The sequence below is a fragment of the Camelus dromedarius genome, chromosome 1, assembly GCF_036321535.1.
Source record: "Camelus dromedarius isolate mCamDro1 chromosome 1, mCamDro1.pat, whole genome shotgun sequence".
Classification (NCBI taxonomy): Eukaryota; Metazoa; Chordata; class Mammalia; order Artiodactyla; family Camelidae; genus Camelus; species Camelus dromedarius.
In genome coordinates this window covers 79,007,997-79,029,661 of record NC_087436.1, presented here as the reverse complement: position 1 = coordinate 79,029,661, position 21,665 = coordinate 79,007,997, and the positions used below count along the sequence as shown (strand labels likewise).

The 21,665-nt window shown below is 37.2% G+C and overlaps 1 protein-coding gene and 1 long non-coding RNA gene across 9 annotated transcripts in view; one reads left to right on the top strand and one right to left on the bottom strand.

The window, feature by feature from the left end:
- THAP9 (THAP domain containing 9) overlaps window positions 1–14,639 on the bottom strand; it is a 22,366-nt gene extending 7,727 nt beyond the window's left edge. Inside the window, exons 1-5 of one of the 6 annotated variants that reach the window (XM_064485854.1) lie at window positions 14,442–14,603; window positions 10,437–10,599; window positions 7,652–7,847; window positions 5,983–6,286; window positions 4,648–4,798 (exon numbers count right to left, since the gene is read on the bottom strand). In XM_064485854.1, the coding sequence (XP_064341924.1) occupies window positions 4,648–4,798; window positions 5,983–6,286; window positions 7,652–7,847; window positions 10,437–10,447 (662 nt within the window). In that variant the 5' untranslated portion in view covers window positions 10,448–10,599; window positions 14,442–14,603. Of the gene's footprint in view, window positions 1–4,647; window positions 4,799–5,982; window positions 6,287–6,372; window positions 6,438–7,004; window positions 7,119–7,651; window positions 7,848–10,436; window positions 12,246–14,262; window positions 14,278–14,441 lie in introns of those variants that run through there. The other 5 variants (XM_064485850.1, XM_031432974.2, XM_010983843.3 and 2 more) reach the window with 5 other exon arrangements.
- On the top strand, window positions 14,613–21,665 carry LOC105091940 (uncharacterized). 3 transcript variants are annotated; one of them, XR_010380927.1, is made up of 7 exons: window positions 14,613–14,930; window positions 15,094–15,263; window positions 15,674–15,709; window positions 17,835–17,908; window positions 18,618–18,924; window positions 20,350–20,425; window positions 21,470–21,665. It is a non-coding gene; the product is annotated as an uncharacterized LOC105091940 (long non-coding RNA). The 3 variants fall into 3 exon arrangements; XR_837412.3 differs by lacking the exon at window positions 18,618–18,924; XR_837413.3 differs by lacking the exons at window positions 15,674–15,709; window positions 18,618–18,924.

The window sequence follows — 21,665 nt, the reverse complement described above, 5'->3', positions numbered from 1 at the left end:
ATCCAAAGCACCTACACTTATCTTAGGAGTTCTTTTATAGCAGCTCTGACCTTCCCAGACTGCTGGTTATTCTTTCCTATTACTGTTGGTGTCTGTCACTAACAGACAGAGTTCTTTTCACTTAGTTCTAATATACTCTTTCTAATTTGTTGTAGATTGGGAAAGGGAACAGCTAGGTTTAATAATTCTCTCAAATAAGACTAAATGGATTCTGAGGTAGACTGAGGTGTTCATCGTAAGTGAAGTTTGCTTTTGTAACTCAAATGACATTTTTAAGTTAAATTTCTGATTTGGGGGCTGTATTCTAGGTTGCCAAAGTTTCTTCCTGGACAGCCAAACTCTATTTAATTGAAATTTTAACATACTTCCATAATTATTTCAGGACAGGGCTTTTCAAATATTTTGCTGCAATCTAGAAGTTTCATAAACAGAATTTACCCTTACTTGATGCTACACACAAATATATGTGTGTGTATAAATATGTGTATATAAAAAGTAATGCCAACTATGACCCACTAAAATTGATTTCAAGATGTACTAACAGGTTTGAAAAACACCATTATAGGATCCAAAAGACATACTCTGACTATAAGTAGCTAATAATTTATTTAGGATACAAAAGTATTAATCAGTTATTTATACTTAAAAATAGTGCAAAATAATAAGACAATGAGAAAACAGTATAGGGGGCCTCCATCAGTGTGCTGCAGCCCACTACTATGTTGAAAACCCTTTTCAAGTGTGTCACCAAGTTTTAATTTTTACTTCTTTTGCACTAGGATTCTCAAAGACACCAAAGACACCGTGTTACATGTGCAGTATGTAATGAAACTACTTAATGCTTCTAATAAAAGTTCTAGTTTAAATATTTTTTTTAATGTTTTTAAAAAAGCTTATGTTCTGGTAAGTTTGATTTTTAAATGGAAATCTAAACAGTATCTTAATGTCCACAACTATTAGAGTAATGTTCTGAACGTTAGGCAGATAGATATGTGGACTAGTTGATTTCTTTTTTTTTTTTTTTTTTCAAAGTGTTGGTAACAGAGTAAAATACCTAAACTAAGTTTGTGAGTTAAAGTTGTAGGGAAGCAACTGATTTCTCTCTTAAACCAGCCTTCCCCTCTACCATTCAAAATGAAAAAACTTTTTCCCTGATTGTAAAAAATGACACATTCGTTTAAAAAATAAATAAATAAAACAATACAGAAAAGTGCAAAAAAGAAAGTAAAAATCACTGTTAATATTTCAGGGACATATCTATAGATCAAGGTCATCAATGGCCTCTCCATCTTGCAAAATCCAGCGGTCAGTTCTCTTCTTACCACCCCACATCCCAGCAGCACTGACACAGTGGAGCACTGTCTCCTTGAAATGCTTTCTACACTTAGCTTTCAGGCCATCGAAATCTCCTGGTTTTCCTCCTGCCTCACAGGCTGCTCCTGATCAATAAATGTTTATTGAATAAATGAATATTCAATATGATTAAAGAGAACTAATACTTAAGCAGAGATGTGTTAAAAATAGATACAACTTTTTAAATGAGGGAAATGAATGGAAATGTAATCAAATACGAATATATTTGACCATCCAGATTTTTTAGGATGAAATCTGCGTACTTCTAATATATTGGAATAATATGTCATAACTATGTAAAAAACTAATTGGAATAGCTGACTATTAAAACAAAATTTTGTTGATAGACAATTTTTTTGAAGTCTGGGAGAATATACACCAAACCACTAACAGTGGTTACATTGTGAGATTAGAGGAATGGAAGTATTATAAATATTTTTCACTGTCTGGTATTTATATACCTACATATTATTTCAATGTTTTATAGCAAGCATGTATTACTATCGCATTCAACAAGGTACTTCAGTTTCAGACAAAGCGCTCAAAGAAATAAGCAACTCTTTGAGTACTAAAATTGCAAACCGAAATAATGACATGGCAAAGGTTACAAAATGCAGAATGAGGTGAGAGAAAAAAACACCAGTGTGAGCTGGAATGGCCAGGGAAGATTTAATCCAGAGTTGATTCAGAACTATAGGAAATGAAGAAAACCATAGGGGGAAAACAAAGATAGGAAGTTATATGGAATGTTTCACGTAAACCATAGTGTAAAATCAGTAAGTAATGCTTTAAAATCAGTGCAAAGGAGAGGACCTGACTAAAAAAGGTATAGGAGGAGGAGATGGCAACACAGTATCTATAAAAATGTCTCCTGCTTACTAGAAAGTAGACATTTATAAATAAGTGTAATATCTAGCCTACATGGTAAAAATCACATTATGGAAGAGAGTGAATAAGCCTACACACAAATGTTCATCTCAGTGTATGGAATAGCACTTAGAATAAAAAAATAAGAACAATGTAAATGTCTGCTAGTTAAAGAATGCCCAAATGAAGCAGGGTATGAATGCCTGACATTACGCAGCTATTCAAGATCAAAACTATGTAAAAAACTAGTAAATCTAAGCACAGAAAAAAGACTGGAAGAAAATTCCTTGTGTGTCAATAATAACTGTTTATATATAATATAGAGGAACAATTAATTAATTTTCCTTCTTTTTCTCTCATTTCTAAATTTTTATTAGTAGTATTATTTTAATAGTATGTGTAAAGGGAAATTCTCATTCTTTTTTTTTAGTAGTACAGCATGGTGACTACAGTTAATAATACTGTTATATATATTTGTTGCTATAAGAGAGTCAATCTTAAAAGTTCTCATGACAAGAAAAAAATTATAACTATGTATGTGATGGCTGTTAACTAGAATTACCCTGGTGATCATTTTGCAATATATACAAATATTGAATACATAATTGTTGTGCACCTGAAACTAATAATCATGTTATGTGTCAATTACATCTCAATTAAAAAAAAGACATTTCCCCCAAAATGGAAAAAAGAAAAACCTCACGATAATTAAGGTCCTTCCTCTCACCAAGCCTCAACTTTCCCCTTCTTTACAATGAGGGGGTTGGACTACATGATATCTAAGAGTTTCTCTAGCTCAGAGCCCCTATGAGTCCGTTTCAAAGCTGAAGCAATAAGAAACTAAGAGGTACCTTCCAGGAGAGAAGACTCCTGCATTTCCTGGCTGGTCTCTGCCCCAGCTACAGTGAATTACATGACGTGCTGCTCTTTAGACAGCGACCTGAGGTCCACTGCACTTCTTCCTGACATCTGTTCAAAATTCTAAATGACCATCCAGGCATTCTTTCATTCCATAAATATTTATCAAGAGACCACTGTGTTCCAGGCACCACGCCAGGGCAGGAGGTGTAACAAAGAACCAGAAGCAGTCCTCATACTTGGGCAGCTCACAGGCTAGCGGGGAAGACAGTGTCGTCAGTACTAAGATTCAGTTCCGTACTGTGTTTGTGCAACCCAGGATCGGAAGAATGGCGGGCCAGGCTTAAGAAAGGACGTGATAGCAAATCTGAACCTCAAGGGTGAGGACCAATCTCCAGGACTAAAAGGGAGAATGGGCATTTCAGGCAGATGGGATAGTAAGTTCCTAAGAGAAGAAGTAAGAAATGCCTTACAGTTGGAACATGGAATACGAGCCCTCCAGAGGGCAGGGAGGGAGGCAAGAGAGGCGCTGCAGAGCCCGGCAGGCACCACATCACAGAGGCTCAGTAAACCACGGGAAGGGGTTAGGCTTTAGACTACGGGTAAGGGGAGGCTTATGCAACAAGAAAGTGACTGCTATGGGTTGAATCGTGCCCCTCAAAAAAACATATGTCGTAGTCCTAATCACCAGTACCTCAGAGTAGATCTTATTTGGAGAAAGGGTTTTTACAGAGGTAATCATGTTTAAATGAGGTCATAAGGGCGAATCCCAATCCAATATGATTATTGTCCTCATAAAAAGAAAATTTGGACATAAAAACACCCATGGATAATGGAAGACAATGTGAAGAAACACAAGGAGAAGACCACCATCTACAAGCTGAGAAGAGAGGCATGGAACAGCCCCCCCTACCTCACAGCCCTCAGAAGGAACTAACCCTGACAACATGTTGTTTTGCAGCTTCTAGCTTCCAGTACCCTAGACAATCTATTTCTGCCATTTAAGCCAAATAAATAAAAATGAAATGGAGTCTGTAAAATCAGTGATAAAAAAACAGTAAAAACTGAGTATTAAATTTATAAGAGACTACTATAAAGTCACGGTGTTGTTTGCTTCACACATCTGTGTACTCTGACCACAAATCCTAAAAAATTATTTATCATAATCTTGTGTCTGGACAACCCGTACTGGCATCAACTAAAGCGCTTACAAAAAAATTCAGATTTTTGATCTTTGCCTCAAACCTATGGCATCAGTCTCAAACTATTTTAGATTCTCCACATATTAAAACTACTAAAGCGTATGAGAAATTCCAGTATTTCAAGATTCAGATTTTATCACTCAGAGTGTCTCTAACATCTGAAAGATGCAAAAAATTTTGTCAGCCTACACATCTTCATTTTGCTGGTAAAATACTGACTGTGATAATGTGCAAATACCATGTAGAAGTTTTTAAAAAGAGAGAGCGGACTAAAGGAAAGTATGAATACTAACAGCATTAATGTATAAAATGTAATGAAAGTGCAAAATATTTGTTTTATTTAACATCTAAAAGGTAATTCACTTACGTTCTGAGGATGGAAGAATGAGGCAGCTTAAGAATCTTTCTTACATAATCATAGACTTTGCTACTGCACAAGTAGAGGGTGCATGCAAACTGCTTCATTTCTGTGGAGTACTCGGCTGTTTCTCTCCAGTTATACAACTCCCACTTAAAATCTGTTAAAATAAATTTATTCTTTGTGATGAAAAATGTGTACAGTAACATTTTCAGGTATCGATCATAGCATTTGGACATAATGCATAAGGCGCCAAAATTCAAACACAATCACATTTTAACCGAGTTTGTTCTGAGGATAATATCCAACCATGGAGCCTGTTGATCGAGTTATCCTGTTCATCTTGGATCTTTTCACTAGAAAGAAGGAGAAAAATGTTTCAACCTGAATCACGATGTTTTACTATTCATCGACAGCCTGAGTGGAGATTTTTAGAGGAACAGAGAAGAAAATGAAATAACCGCATAAAATTAAGGCTCTGGATTATGAGGACATTTATCTGTTTTATTTTGTTCCCTGGTTACCATCTACCTGAGAGTGAAAATAAGACACAAGAAACATTTCTGGGGATAGGGTACTATTCAGAATGAACAATCTTTTCCACTATTGAGAGAAAACAAAAACCTTTTGTTCCTGGAGTGGACTCCTATTTATTACATGTATTCTTCTCTTGGGAAAACACAAAATATTCCCTCCTTTGGAGATACCTACTCTTTTCCAGACACAAGACATGCTTCTTTTTTTACCAGAATTTTTAAATACAAAATCTCTGATGCTATCATCAAAAAGTAAGTTGGCAATGCTTATCTGCCCCCTCTTCAAATATCCTGGTGCACAAAGAAGACTAGGTAATCTTTCAGTGGACATACATATACTCTACAGAGAGTATTGTGGGAAAATTTGGAGACTTATATAATTTTCAAGGTCAAAGTAATTTTGCAGATTATCTAGTTCAACTCACTGCAGAAAGACTTTACTGATAAATTACATAGCAGTTAAAATTGTTTAGAAAGAATTTGCAGTAGCATGGGTAAGTGAGATTATAAAAAGTGAAAAGTATACTATATGGTATATGATCTCATCTTTGGGCAGCAGAATTATATGTTATTTTTATTATTTATACACTTCTTTGCTTCTCCTATAATAAATATTTTACTTTTGAAAATGGAAAGCCATAAAAGGGTTTTGGTGATGACTTTTCATTCTTCCTGCTTATGCCACTGAGACTTTTCACTTCTCAGCTAATAGCATATTTTCATAGGCAACAGCAAAATAAATACTTAATGACATTTCAGAAAAATTAAGAGCTTTGTTGTAAATATTACAGGTCATTGGGGAACATACCTGAAAATTGTGCTCGTAGCAGATACTCCGTTTCTTCTGAAAGCAGTTTCTCTTCTACAAGTGCATCAATTAATCGTAAACCCTTTCTCTTCTTGATCATCCTGTAGTTTTTTGCAGAAGCGAGTCTTTTTTTGGACACTTGTAGCATCTGTTGCACCTCGGCCAGCTTTTCTGCTCCTATAGTCAAAGGTCTCTTTAAACTGTAGTTATGGTCCTCAGTAGCACCTTCTTGAGAATCATCAGGAAGTGGCTGTTTTAGGATTTTCTGTCTTGCTTTACCTTTAAGGTGTACACCTTGGAGAACCTATGACAAATAGAAAATGAAGGTTACTTTAGAAATTATCACACAATGATTATCTATAAAAATACCACTGAATACAAACCACTCACCTGGTTGCCGTGAAGAGTTAGTTATGAAAGAAGAGGTTATATTCTCGGACTTTAATGTATGGTTTCTAGGACAGTGTAAACAGGGTATTTTGTTTTGCTTCTATACTGAAAGAGTAATGCAATGCTGAAAGTTTCTGAAATGATTAAAGTAACTAGGGAAAGGTGGTGATAATTTGAGAAGGTTTCATGGGAGTTTTAAGTAGTTAATGGAGGGGAAGGGAAGTTATTTGTGCAGAAAGGAAGGCATAGGACAGAGCATGAGCTTTGGAATTAAGACTCCCAGCTCCCTTACTTGTTAGTTATTATTTAACCTCTACAATCCCCCATCTCATTTACAAAACGTGAAGGATAATACAGATCTGAGAATACAGTAAGATAATTTATGTAAATCACCTACTGCAACACCTAGATCACTGTAGGTCTCTCAATAAACAGTAACATTGATTTTACACAAAAGCATGAAAGCAAGTTGATTTTCCATATATACAGTGGGTAAGTATATGTGGTTGGAAAAGGGAATTCAGATTACTTAGAGATGCACAAATCAATTAATAGAAAGCTCTTTGAACCTATGAGTTTGGATTTGACACTAACTATATTCTTAGGAAAGCAGGAATGCGATAAAACAATACCGAAATAAGGAGACTCCAGTGAATAAGAGGAAGGTTTGGGTAGTGTCAAGATAGAACAGGTGGATGACTATTTGCAGACCGCAGACAGTGACTGAGTCACCTACAAGCGTGTGGCTAAGGGGTAAAAGGACAAAATAAAAACAATCAAAAGAAACATAAGACTGTAACACCAATACCGGTGACTGACTCATAGAAAGACTTCTATTTTCCTATACCTCTTTCTGTATCAGTGCTAATAATTAGGTTATGTTTTTGGTCAAGACCAATTAACATTTTGGAGGGAGACTCAAAAAAAAAGGGTAGATAACTTCAAAGTATTATGAAAACTACCTCATACTTAAACAAAAGCTTGAATTCTAAGGCTGCTGATACTCACTACTTGAGTGTGTGATCAGCTTAGTAACCTTTATGTGTATCTAGACATACGATTTGCATTCATACATCTTATTTTTTAAAAAGCTCCAAAGCACAATTACTAATATTACATATGTTATTTTTAAACTAATTTTCTAAGCATTTAAAGTTTACTATTAAATTTATTTTACGATCTAAGTTTTTATTTCTGCAAATTCTAGCTATAATGTGAACTGTCTTGATTTTTAAAGGCTCTACAAAATTTAGTTTTGTTTACACCTGGATTTAAGTACCTTGTATAGAGAAACAGAAGGCACAGTTCCTTTTTTCAGCTTTCTTCTTATGCCATATGACTCAAAGTCACTTTCTTGAAAATGTTTGGAACATAGCATAGCACCTGGTCCTGGGATCCAAATCTTTTTGCTTCTGGGGTCCATACGATTAACAGCCCTGATCCATTTTGAGCGCTGTATGGTATCAGTTGGAAATCTATAGCAATCATATTAAAGTTCCATTAACATGAAGATATTATAGTAATACTACAGTATTTATTACATAAACCCATTTATTATTTAGCTTCTTTATATAAACATTAAGTCTGGTTAGTTTAAGTTTAATTCACTTCATCTGATTTCATTTTTCAAAGTTCATTGATTTCTGGAATCCAAGAGTTCAATATCTAAGTTACCTCGTCCATTTGTATGTGGACAATTCTCACATGAAATACCCTACCACATTCTGCCCTCACAGCCTTAACAGAATCTGCTTAAATTTGTGTGTCCTTCCTTTCCTGTGGCAATTTTAACTATGTCCACAAATTCTTTATTACACCTCCTTTCAAGGGGTGAAGCCCAATTTCCTTCCCCTCAAGTGTGGGCTGGAGTTAGTGATTTGCTTCTAAGGAATATTAAAAAAGCAGAAGTGACAGAGGGCAATAAAATTAGGTCAGAAAGAGCACTGAGGCTTTGTCCTAGTTCTCTGTGTTGAATGGGGGAAGTACCTGCCATGCTATCAGCAGCCCTATGGGGAGTCCACTGGGCAAGAAAGTGAGGCCTCCAGCCAAAGGCCATGTGAGAGAGCCTTTCTCAAAGTAGATCCTTCAGTGTCAGTCAAGCCTTCAGATGACTGCAGTCTCGGCTGACATTTTGACTGCAATCTTATGAGACACCCCATAACACCCAGCTAACCTACTCCCAAATTCCTTACCCTCTGAATTCCTGACCCTCAGAAATTCTGTGAGAAAATAGATGTTTCCACTAAATTTTAAGAAAATGTGTTACTTTGCAGTAAAAAACAAGTACATTGTCTATACTCAATTTTCCTACTTTCTTCTGAAAGGCACCACTTTTCGCTAGCCTGGAATATAAAAATTACTCTGCATTTCTCTATGCCAATCTCAGCCAAACTATTATATTTAGAAATGGGTGAGGAAAATAACTCGTGAAACTAATATAATGAAAATCACAGAACTATTCTTTCTGCACTCTTCTTTATCTTGAAGACAGATCTATAGGAAGCTATATGACTTTTATATATTTTAGGTTAAGCTTTAAAGCACATAGTTCTTAGGAACTGAAACTGGTGGAAATTTTAATTTTCTCAGCTAATTGTTAAGGAAATAAATAATACGCCATATAATAAAACATAATTCTGAGATACTCTCTCAACCACTGCGAGAAGGAACACTGAATTGGAAAACCTGTATTTAGGCTTCATTTTCTTTTTATCAGCCACGTGGTATTAGACACATCTCTCAATCTGAAGCCTCCTCCAGGGCTGTAGTAAGAGTACATGAGGATATATATGTATTCAAATGCACTTCGTAAATGGTAAAGTAGTATCCAAAGTTTGTTCTTTCTTAGGAACAACTAATTCCACTTTGGGGACTTTAATTGTTCCAGGAGGATGATGCTAATTGACCAAGAGAGGATGTACAGGGAATTATTTTTCCAACAAAGATGAGACACATCTCTTTCTTTTCACTGGCTTCTTTTCATAACTGATGGCACGTGTTTGTGAGACCATGTTTCCAGATTGGGTGTGGTCTCTAACCATTCAAGGAGCCAGCAAAAGTTGGCTAGTCCACCAAATTACATTACTAGCCTGATTCTCTGATGCAAAGCTTCCCAGCAGCAATGCCAGCAGGGTACTACTATCAACCCCCTTAAGCCCACAGGGTGGCCTGGGCTGCCTAGAGCCCTTGAGGTAGTCACATCAAGCCATCCCATACAGCTTTGTAGGTTTGCCCCCACGTATTAAACAAATATTTCCAATTGTAAAATGATGCAGAAAGGATTGGTAAATACTGTAGTCTAACCAGTGTGACTAACTAGTTTGAGTTCTGTACAACATTAAATTGGTAGTAACAATTGATACTACTTTTCAAGCATTTACCTTGCGCTATATATATGTTTCAAAGGCTTAGTTTTAGTCTTAAAATACTCTGCAAGACAGGTCTTCAACTTTTACAAAAGATGAAAGCAAAATCAGAGCCAAGTATAGCCACCAGGAAATAATCAAATGAAATTGGAATTCATGTTTCTCTAGTCTCAAGCCACCTCTGGTAGAAGAAATAACCGAAACATCATCTCATATACACAATAATGAATTGGTTTACACTGTAGAACAGAATTCATTTTCTTCCTTCTGTTGACCACGCCTTTTTTACACTACTGGCAGGAATTTCCCTTTGTCTCCCTACACATCAAATATTTTCCAGAAAAGCAGCTAACAAAACCTCTTCTATGGTAGGTACCTCTGGGGAGAGAGAGCAAGGATTGAGGGTCAAGGCTTTAACTATATCCATAACTTAAGTCTCTTCTGGCTGCTACTGTGTTTAAAATGATTCATAAATAAAAGTTTTAAAAATAGAATTCATTACAATTCAGGCAAAAATGCTTCCAAATGATCATATGTATATTTCTTTGGTTATGAAGTAAGTTTCTTAATCTCTACATCAACAAAAAGAGAAATGAACAAAAGGGTCACTTTAACATCTATCTTGCCAGTCTCACTTTGCATTTTGCCATTTATGCATTTGAGAGAGCACCAATATTCTCATAATAACAGTTTCCACACCTCTGAGTCATTTTGATTCAGGCTTTTCAACCAGAGCCTCTTGCTTATGTCCTTGCTGCTTCTTTCACAGCTCTGGTGATGGCGCTGGGGAAGGTTTCAGAGGACATAATAATCTGAGCCAGAGCTGAAGTGTCAATAGAGTTTGCCATGCAGAGAGGGGCCACTTCAAGCAGATGCAGAAACAGAGATAAAAAACAACTACTTGGATCTTCTTGGCTGATAAAGCATTGAAAAATAGGTTAATTTGGAGGCTTGAGAGGGTTGAAAGGAGAATACAGAGGTAGCTGGGAGTGGTTACAGATGGCCTGGGAAAGTAACTAGAGGTCAGATCACAAAGGGTCTTGCACGCATTTGGATAAGCTTTGGGTCCAGCCTTCGGGTCAATGGCCACCACAGTAATCTACACCCATCTACTGACAGTAGAAGAAATTATTAGAATTTATTTTTGTAATTTTTGCCCCATCTTCTATTTTTTGTGTTTCATAATATTGATCAGTACATCACATCATATATGAATTTATAAATTATTATAAATCATTATGCTTATATCAAAGGAATGTACTCAAAATTTTTTATGGAAAGAGCTCCACAATCAAATAGTTTGAAGATGGTGGCTTCAGACAATGACAAGTTGACTAATTCTCTCCTTCTCATACTACCTTTTTGCTGAGCCTTTACTTCAAAAATACTACCTTGTCGCCAGCACTAACACCATGGTATTCTCTTTTTTCTGTCTATTCTTTCCTGCCTTCCTCACAACTTCCCAGATCTCAGAAGACAAACGATTCCTTCCCATTCACACACAGACTTGTGTTTAATTCTGCCAACATGTACAATAACAGAAGTATGGAGTGGATGTAATTCAGGTTGGAAGAGAGGTGTATGAGGAAAGGCTTCACAGAGGAGCTTGGCCTATGTCTTTTAGGCACTGAAGAGCTCAAGGGATTAAAATCCTTCCTTCAGGGAATGCCCCTGATAACATGTGCATTTTTAGAAAAATCATTTCCAGGAATCTAGAAAATGGAATGAATGGGGAAGAAATCAGACTGGCGGAATCAGAGCAGGCTATTGTAATTATTGCATTCCTTTTTTTTTAATTAAGCAGGTCTTACTTTGGTCCTTCATAAATAAAACAAATAAAAGCAATAAATGAGTTATTACCTATTTAAGGAAACTAGGAAGAAGGCACAGGAAAAACAGGGCAGCAAAAAGTTGAGGAAAAAATTAATGAAAAGGGAGAGAACTAGGGAAAGAGTGTCAATAAAGTCAAGGGAGGTGAGAGTTTCAAGAAGTGGTCAATACGTTAAAAATTAACATACAAGGTAAAAGAGGTCAAGAGAAGGATTTAGAAGTGCTCATTTAGATTTGGCAAGATTACCAGTGACCCTCAGTCAGTGCTATTTCATTACAGTGGTGACAGATATCTGGCTACAGTAGGTTGAAAAATCAACAGGACTTAAGGAAGTAGGTGTACGCTTCTGTTTTAAGGAACCTGGTTACAAAGGAAAGGAGAGTGGTAGGGTAGTGTAGAGGTGCACCTAGGCTCAAGAATTTGTGAGCATGCTCAGTGTCTTTAGTTAAGGAAGCAGTAGAGGGAGCAGTTTAAAATAAAAGAACAGTTCTCAAGAAAACTAAAAATAGAACTACCATATGACCCAGCAATTCCACTCCTGGGTATGTATCTGAAAAAACAAAAACTAATTCAAAAAGATAAATGCACCCCAAGGTTCAGAGCAGCATTATTTACAATAGTCAAGATATGGAAGCAACCTAAGTGCCAATGAACAGATGAATGGATAAAGATAAGGCATATATATACATACATACATATATATATATATATATATATATATATATACACACACACACACACATACACATATATACACAGTGGAATAGTACTCAACCATAAAAAGAACAAAATTTTGTCATTTGCATCAACATGGATGGAACTTGGAGAGCATTATGCTAAGTGAAATAAATCAGAAAAAGACAAATATTGCATGGTATCACTTACATGTTGAATCTAAAAAATATAACAAACTAGTGAATATAACAAAAAAGAAGCAGACTTACAGATATAGAGAAAAACTAGTGGTTACCAGTAGGAAGGCAGGGGGACAATTTACGTGTAGGGGAGTGGAGGTACAAACTACAGGGTGTAAGATAGGCTCAAGGATGTACTGTACAACGCAGGGAATGTAGCCAATATTTTGTAATAAATTTAATAGGGAATAATCTTTAAAATGGTATAATAAATCAATTTAAATAAATAAATAAGCTTTTCCAAAAAAAAAAAAAAAAAAAAAAAGAAAAGAAAGAACAGGAGTTAACTGATGGAAACAAATCCCAGAGAAGAAAGCATACAATTTAGGAAACAGCTTAGGTGGAGGAATCAGCCCTATTTAAAACAAGCAATACCACAAAAGGCCTACCATTCATAGCTGAAACTACTGAACCTCACATGTTACATTTTTTTTTAGATAATTTGCCTTCAAGCTACTTATTCCACTCTTCTACATTATAGCTTCACTTTTCATCCCTTTACATTTTTCCATGCTATTTCTATTTAAATGCTATCTTCCTCCACCCCACTCCCCCACTTAGGTAAAGTTCAAGGTCCAACTCAAATACCACTTGTCTCCTACAGCTCTTTCTGATCTTTTCATAAAAGTCCCTTGTCAGTGGTTTAACTCCCTACATCTCATATTGCCTTACTAGGCTACCACTTTTTAAAGTACTGTACATTTCTCTTTGTCTGTGAGGATCTGTTCTACCCACTTTTCTAGTTCTCACTGATTCCAATGACCTATACCAGACTGAACCACAGATGTGGGTTCAAATTAGATAGGTCTGAAAACATGCCCCACTCTTGGGCCAAATGAAATTTTCTTGCCATGACTAGACACAGCCAGAATTGGACCAAGCTTGCAGAGCTCTGCTAAGAATACTGGACAACTGTCATTACAGGCACTACAGATGAAAATCTGAAACCGAGCAGGTCCCTGGGCGGCCCTCCCGGGTAAAACCCCTCTGTGCCTCCTGGTTCTAGCCAAAAAAAAAGCCTTTAGTCTCCTTGGTCTTCCTTGAGTTCCAAAGAGCAGACTCAAGCAATTACTAATTAGGGTCGTGAAGGAATGCAGGAAAAAAAAAAAAAAAAAAAAGGAAAAGCAGTTAAGCAAGATAGCCTGAACAACAGTTCAGTGATAAAAACAGTCCCAGTTCCTCACGAGATATACATAACAATCCGATGGATATCTTTGAGTAGTTCTGCAAAAACTAAGACACCATCCATCCCCTGCCCCACCAAGGTGGAGGGTGGTGACTACCTGCTGACCAGAAGCACCTAGACTCCACCGGTTGGAACCAGAAGGCTGATGACTGAGAGTCTCAAAATACCAACCTGTTACCTCACCCTCAACCCACCAGAATAGTCTGCACCCTACAGCCCTCACCCCAAATACTGCTTTTTAAAAAACCCTAAAAGCCATCAAAGAGTTAAGGCCTTTTGAACACAGCCGCCCCCGCCCTTCCCCTCGCTTCGCGCCTTGCAGTCAACGTTAGAGTTTCCTTCACCACAATTTGGAGTAAACTAGCTTTGCCGGGATGGAGAGCAGAGTTCAGTTCCGTATCAAATTCATCTGTACTCATGTTCTGGAGCAAGCCACGCACTCCAATAAAAGCTCACGCCTTCAACAGGTATTCTAAACTGCCTTTCCTTCTCCTAAGACGACCGACGCCTACCGCGTTAAGTAACGCTAAAAGCTACCGAGCACCGGTAGGCAATGACAAAAAGACAGACACGCGGAGGTAAAAAGAGCAAGACCTGAAGCAAGAACCCCACTCTCCAAGTGACCCGGTTCCCCTCCCTACCCCCGCGCTACGCACGCCACGCCACGTCACGTCACGTCACGTCTGGGAGACGCACGGCCCGGCCCCGCCCCACCCTGGCCTACAGCCTTCCTGGCCGTGCTGGGAGTTATCGCGGAGGCTGCTCTCACGCACTGGTGGAAGGAGAGGCCTCGCTCCCGGCTCAGCACGGTGTCCCGGGTGCTGCAGCCCACAGCCGAGCAACTTCGGGTCATCTTCTTGCTACGTGGAGCTCCACCGTCGGTATTCCCGCGACAGCATGAATCACGATAAAGTTAGCTCCGCCCGATGACTCGGCGGCTGCAACCTTTACTTGTTGGGAAAGGCGGGCTCTTAAAGCGCTCGGCTCCCACCCTTCCTCTCCATGGGCTCTGCGCTTGACGCCGTGGCCAATCACAGGCCGCGTCGTGTCACAGCAGCCAATCTGAAAGGCCAGGGGCATAAAGACGAGCACTTGGCCGCTCGTTCGTCTCTGTTCGAGGGTGGTTAGTGGATTTAGCTGTCAAAGACTTGTTTTTTTCCGCTGTGGTTAAATCCAGTGCCATCGCGCTTCTTGTGAGGCCCAGCCAGAGAATGCGAAGGGAGAGGCCGGACCAAAGTTGAGGCGAATCCAGAGGCATGCCGGTGGGTCTCCGGGTGCGAGCTCAGAAAGTGACTGGAGGATGTAATGGGAGGTGTAGGAGGGAGAAGGATCAATGAGGCTCCCTAGAAATATGGAGGGCTAAGTTGGATCTAAAATAAATGGTTTACTGAGGGGCATGTCATTTCTTTGCATTTTATTTTGTAGTTCCCTGATGCAGAGATAATGAATGTAGAAGCTAGTGGAATGGTTGACCATAGGTATGTGACCTCATAGGAGCTTGAATAAGAATCTGATGTGAAGATACGTCGACTTTTAGTTGAACGAACGCTTTTCTGCAGGATCATTTGCTGCAGTGGAGGAATTAAGGAAATAAGGTAAGAAGGTCCTCGGGGCTCTGGGGAAGCGAACGATCTCGTGGGGACTGTCAACAGCAGTACTAGGAGGTGCGGGAGAGAGGGGCAACTAAACGGGTTTGGTTGGGATGTAGGGCATGGTGGTTAGCTTTCAGGAGTGAGAAGATCTTAGAACGATGTCTTTGTTAATCTTTATTTTTACAGTATGCGATTTCAGTTTTCATAGAAGAAACAAAATGGGGCCAAAGTAGATCATAGTTTCTGTTTTGTATCTTTGTAGAGATCTATAGCATATGAAGTGGCATCTTTCCTGGTTGACGTTAGAGGCCCGTTATAGAAAACAAATGTTTGTAACATTAATTTTTCTCTAGTTGGCAAGAATGATTCCAATATTTCCAAACAAGATCGTTCTTTCCCCCCTTTTTGTTTAGTTTATCCAGATTCCAGCCGCAAAGATTCATCTCAAGGTATTATTTATTTACAGTTGCTTTCCATTATAATATGCTTGTGTCCTATGTGAATGAAATTAACATAGCTTTTGCTTATGTAGCTTTGTTAACAGTTACATGGCCTAAAGATAGTTCATGAATTTGGTGAAGATTGGTCCATGGGGGATGTGCTTACTTGGCTGTAAGATGTGCAAGACGTAGGACCTGGATTTAAGTCACTATCAGTTGATTACACTGTTAGAAAGTTCCAGCACTCAACCAATTAAGACCTGAGTGAGGCTAAATAGAAATAAATACGTTTTTAATTAAAAATTGGTTGCTTTACTTTTTTGGTAACAGTTTTATTGAGCTATAACTCAAATAAATACCATACAGTTAATACGTTTAAAGTGCACAATTCGATGGTTTTTAGTATATTCATGAGTTGTGCAACCATCACCACAATCAATTTTTGAACATTTTCATGACCCCAGAAAGAAGTCCCATTTTCATTAGTAGTCACTTATATTTTCCCTCCTCCAGCCTCTGGAAACCACTGATCTTTGTTTAGATTTGCCTATTCTGGATACTTCATATAAATGGAATCAGAAACTAATGTATCATCTTTTGTGACTGGCTTCTTGCACTTGGAATATTTTTAAGGTTCATTCATGTCGTAGTATCAGTACTTCATTTTTTTTATTGCCAAAAAATATTCCATTGTATGGGTATACCACATTTTATTTTATCAATTCATCAGTTGGTGGACATCTGAGTTGCTTCCATTTTGAGTGGCTGTTAGGAATAATGCTGCTGTGAACATTAGTGTACAAGTTTGTGTGTAGACATATGTTTTCATTCCTCTTGAGTATACACCTAAGGATGGAATTGTTGGGTCATATGCTAACTCTTATGTTTAACCTCTTAAGGAAATGCCAGACTTTTTCCAAAGTAGCTGTACCATTTTACATTCCCACTAGCGATGGATGAGGGTTCCAATTTCTCCACATTCTTGTAGATGTGAAAGTAATATCATTGTGACAGTGGCCTTTTTTTAAGGACTCAGTTTGCTAGAAGATGCTCCTTGAGTGCAGAGACAATGTCTAAGATGAATTTGTCTTTCAGCCCCTTATGAACAAATAGACACATGTTTCTGCTATAATGTTATATGAATTCCTGAAAAAACCTCCTGTTCAGCAAAATTGTGCATTTGAAAGAAGCAGGACTTATACAGAAAATAGGGTTAGGGCTGACTACTCAAAACTTATGCAATTTTATAATCTCTAAAATAAACAGTGATTGGTAGCTGGGAGGTATTCTTATGCCCTCCTACCACATTAAAGGTAACTTTAAATGGAGACTTAAAGTTACCGTTAAGGTGTATTAAAAGAGCAAGTTTGGTGGGTGCTAGGTATTACTGATGGAAGTGGAGCCCTAGGCAAATGGACTGCTGTTAAGATAGTTGTTCACAGGTAGTGTAACCTGCTGAAAGCCTGGAGAGGGAGGTGGGTGCTGCTGGGCAGGGAGCCCCCTGTGCAGGCACTCATTTTTCATTTTCTTAAGATAGAGCTCAAAGTACTCTTACTGCTGCCAGTTCAGCATCAGAGTCCAAAGAGGGCTTTTTTCCTTTATGCTGAATTGATTTCCAGATAATGTGGCTCTCACATTATTTTGACAGCATTCTTCTAATTACAGATAAGTTACAGAAAACTGCTATGCTGCAGAACAGATTTGCTTAAATATTGTAGACCTGCTAAACGAAAATAACCAACTCAGTTTACAGAAGCCACAGTGGGTCGCTGCTCTGGGTACTCTTTAGTATGCTTCTGGATAGGGAATTATGCAACCATTTATAAATGGAATCATTGATTTTGAGTTGTATTTATGTGTTTTTACATTTGCCTGTAAGTTTTACATGCTTTTTTGTTGTATTTTGTATCATTTTACGGGTGACGTTGAAGTTCCCAATTTAATCATTTGATTGTATCTGTTTCCTCCAATAACTTCATATCCAGTGATTAAACTTTTTGACTGCTGTTCACATAATGAACCGTTGTGATTATTGAATATGTAAATGAGGATATGTAAGCTACATTAAAGATGTTGTTTGTAAAAGGCATTGACCATTAGACAAAATAATTTAAAATAAAATATCTCTTTTCAGGGATTATATTCTTGGAAATGTCAGAAGAAGATTCCTGGGTCTTGGAAGTCACTTACTCAAAGTATGCAGAGGAGGTAGTATATTCTTTTGTTTTAAATGTATTAAGTATTCCTGGAACAAAAGTACCGAGTTGAAAGTGGAGGATTGTCGAGTAAAAATGGATTTTATAAAGGCTTGGGTGAAATCTACTCTCCTGTTTGGTGGTATAGAATCTCATTCATTGGTCACCTGAAAAAAAAAAATAGTAACAGCTAAAACTTATTAAGTGGTTATATGTCAGGCTTTGTACTAAGTGTTTTATACACATACACAGTTTTTTTGTTTTTGTTTTAAACACTTTCTATTTCTCTCAACATCCCTATGAAAGTAAATAGACTTTTGCTTTCTAGGACTGGTATTGTCCTTATTGAACACCTATCCTTTTGACAGATTTTTTAGTCAGTTATACTAGGGCATTTATTTGTCTTCTTGATAAGTAAAATGTGTTTCTAGTAACTGACTTACATTCTTGCTAAATTTTTCATCCTATTAGTTCTCTGGGGTTTTTTGTTTGTTTGTTTTGTTTTGTTGTTGTTTTTGCTTCAGAAAGCCTTGAGGTTTTGAAATTATTGGTGAATAAATGTGAAGACAGTTCTGAATCTGATCCTTTCCCAAGATTTCACAACTTTTCAACTGATTCATAAGTTGTACATTTTACTTCTGGGATATGGTTTGTGACCTGGGTTATTTATTGCAATGTAACAAAAATTTGACAGTTTAGAACAAAAAACCTTTATCTTACAGTGGGCAGAGGAGGTAGAGGAGAGACATCAGCTTCCAAACTGTCTCACTTGGCAAGCCTCAGTTCTTTGATGGCTGTTGGCTGAAGACGTCAGTTCTTCCTCACCATGTGAACCTCCCCATGGGCTGCCTGAGTATCCTTATAATATGACAGTTGGCTTTCCCGGAGGGAATGATCACAGAGAGAAAGGCCAAGATGGAAGCTTGTCTTTTAAAAGTTACTCTAGAAAGTGACAAAACATCACTTCTGCCTTGCTTTACTGGTCACAGAGACTAATCCTGGTGCAGTATAGGTGGACACTATACAAAGGTATGAATACCAGGAGGTGGAGGATCATTGGGGACCATCCTGGAGGTTGACAACCACACTTTAATTAAAAACTTTTAAAAAAATGTTTCAATGTATTAAGTCAAGAGAGTTGATATTTGATCCTTAAGTCAGATAATTAGAAGTATGAGAGCATTGTATCCAAACAAGTGCTCTGTTTTCTAAGGTACATGTGGTTTCTTTCTTGCCTGTGTATATATAAACTACAAGTGGTGCTACATTCCTTTTGAGAGTTTTAAGAAAGTTCACTTTATAGTCAGAATACTCTACCTTAATGAAATATATTTTTATTGGACTCATTTCCCCTTTCCCAATTCCCCCTAGGTGGAGGGGGTTAAGAGAAGCTGGTTGGAACTAGACTAGAAATTTTGTATCCCTTCCCCTATTACTTTACCTGAGGTGCAGATTGACTTGGAAAAGTTGAAATTTCTGTTTTTGAAGGAATGTAGTCCAATTACTTACAGGCAGTTATACGAGTATTTGACATAGGATAGAGTAAAGGTGCAAATATGCAGCAGCAAAATTCAAGCAGTTGCCCTTTTTGCCAAAAGCTTGATTTTTATCCAGTGTGGCAAGTATGCTTGCTTTCCTTCCTGCTGCTTTCCCCTGCTCTGGGCTTCTGTTCCTTATTTTATTGTATTTTAATTTTATTTTCAGGCATTGGGGGCAGCCAGCCAAGCCTAAGGCCACCCCAACCAGCTGGGGAAGGCCTGCAAGGGGTGCTGGGCCTTGCCAGGAGCTCTTCTTTCCCTCTTAATGAGTGAAATAAAAACATTGTCAAGCAGTCAGGATGTTCCTAATTGTCAGCATTCTGTTTAATGCCTGAAATTTGTAATCTTTTGAGTCTTTTCACATTATCACTGCTTATAAGTTCTTAGTAGAGATGACTCTCCCTCTTTTCCTTGAAAGTTTTAGTGCTTCTGATCACTGGAAATGTCAAATAACAGAAACATTACATATGAAGCAAGGCATAACCAGTTTTCAAATGTATGGTTATCATTTCCATATCAGGTTTGATGTTAAGAAGACAATACCTCCAAGTTAGCATAAGGTAATCTGTGCAAAGTAGATAAATGATATGCTTGAAATTATCTTACGAGTTTTTTCCAATGATAGTAAAATTGGAGGTCTTATCTGTTCTACATGAGAAAATTGAAATCTATAGAAATGTGCATTTATCTATATTTTAAAGGGGGCTAAGCAATAAAAACCTTGACTAGAACTTAAGTTGAAAATGAGAAAAAAGTATAAATGTCCAATGATTAAACTTTTTCCACTGCTGTTCACATCATGATTTGTTGTGATTAATGTATGTGGATGAGGACATAATGGAAAAAAGAAAATCATGAGGCATATAGATATGTAGTTTCTGTACACTGACTTGCCTTTAAATGTTTTCTCTTTTAGGAATAGAATTGAAGGGTGTTTTTCTTAGAGAACATCATTTGTCAGATTCATCAAGAATTTAGAGATTTGTAATAAGGTAAGAAGTTTATATATTTTTTAGTTTTGACAAAAGACAAAATGACATCTGAGCAAAAAGATTGACATGACATTTGAGCATAATGTGGGTATCATATTCAATTAAGATTTTTTCCTTATTTTTTTCAGCTTTCAAAGGTAACATAAATATGACTTCAAAGATAATATAATTTTTCAAATCAATAGACTTGATTCAGGATAGGCAGTTGAGTGGGTCGGGGGGCAGGACTTTTAACCTTGATAGTCATCTTTTCTTCAAACTAATGACATAATCCTTTCAGGTCCTAAAATTTTTAGAGATCATATGTTCTGGGGTTTAAATTTGCTGAGTTATTGGATATTCTGTAAAGAACTCTTTGATATGACAGTCCTATAACTTTAGCTTTGTTCAAGAACAGTAGATAGGCAGGTGGTCAGCTGAGAATTTCTAATACCAGATTAATCTGTGATTAATAGATGTGTTATCTTGCAGTGTTTCTCAAATTTAAGGACTATAAAGGGGAAAATTCTTGTGAATACCCAATATTGATTTAATTTTCTATTTCTTAAACTCCTACAGACATATAAGTTGATGTAAACTTTGTGATCCTTAATGAAAAAATGTACAAAATAAGTACATTCAAAACCAAACTTTAAACAATTTAATAGGATGGATGCTACTGTATTGTAGCAGTAAACATAGTGGCCGCTATCCAATAAATTTTATTTACATATGGCCTTGTGCCTTTTGATGATTGTAAAGTTTTACAATCAACAGTATAGTTGTCCAGAACTTTACTCTTTTGCAGACCTCAAGATTATTGAAATGAGGGGAGAGGGCCTAATTCTCAAAACGATGTCTTTGGACTGTAAATCCTAATTTGAAGAATTCTATTACATTATCTCTGAACATTCTTCTAGATTCAAGTAATTCAGTCTTAGAATTAGCATTCTTTTAAGAAAAGCTTCAGTTTTTATTTGATCTAGGATTTGGCTTGCCTAGTAGTTAAATAAATTGGGTTAAAAGTTGACTATTTTGTGAACTAATGCAAGTTTTTCTTTTTAGATGCAGTGCACCGTTGCAACACACATGATGCATGAATATCAGTTTTCACAGTGTAGTTAAACAACACCTGACCTGCAACAACACAGCTGAACTTTTAGTTGTCACAATATTAACTGAATTATTGCATAAACTTTGCTGCTCGCTCTTTATTCCACAAATCATTATGCAAATAAAAGATGTGCATCATGAACAAGAA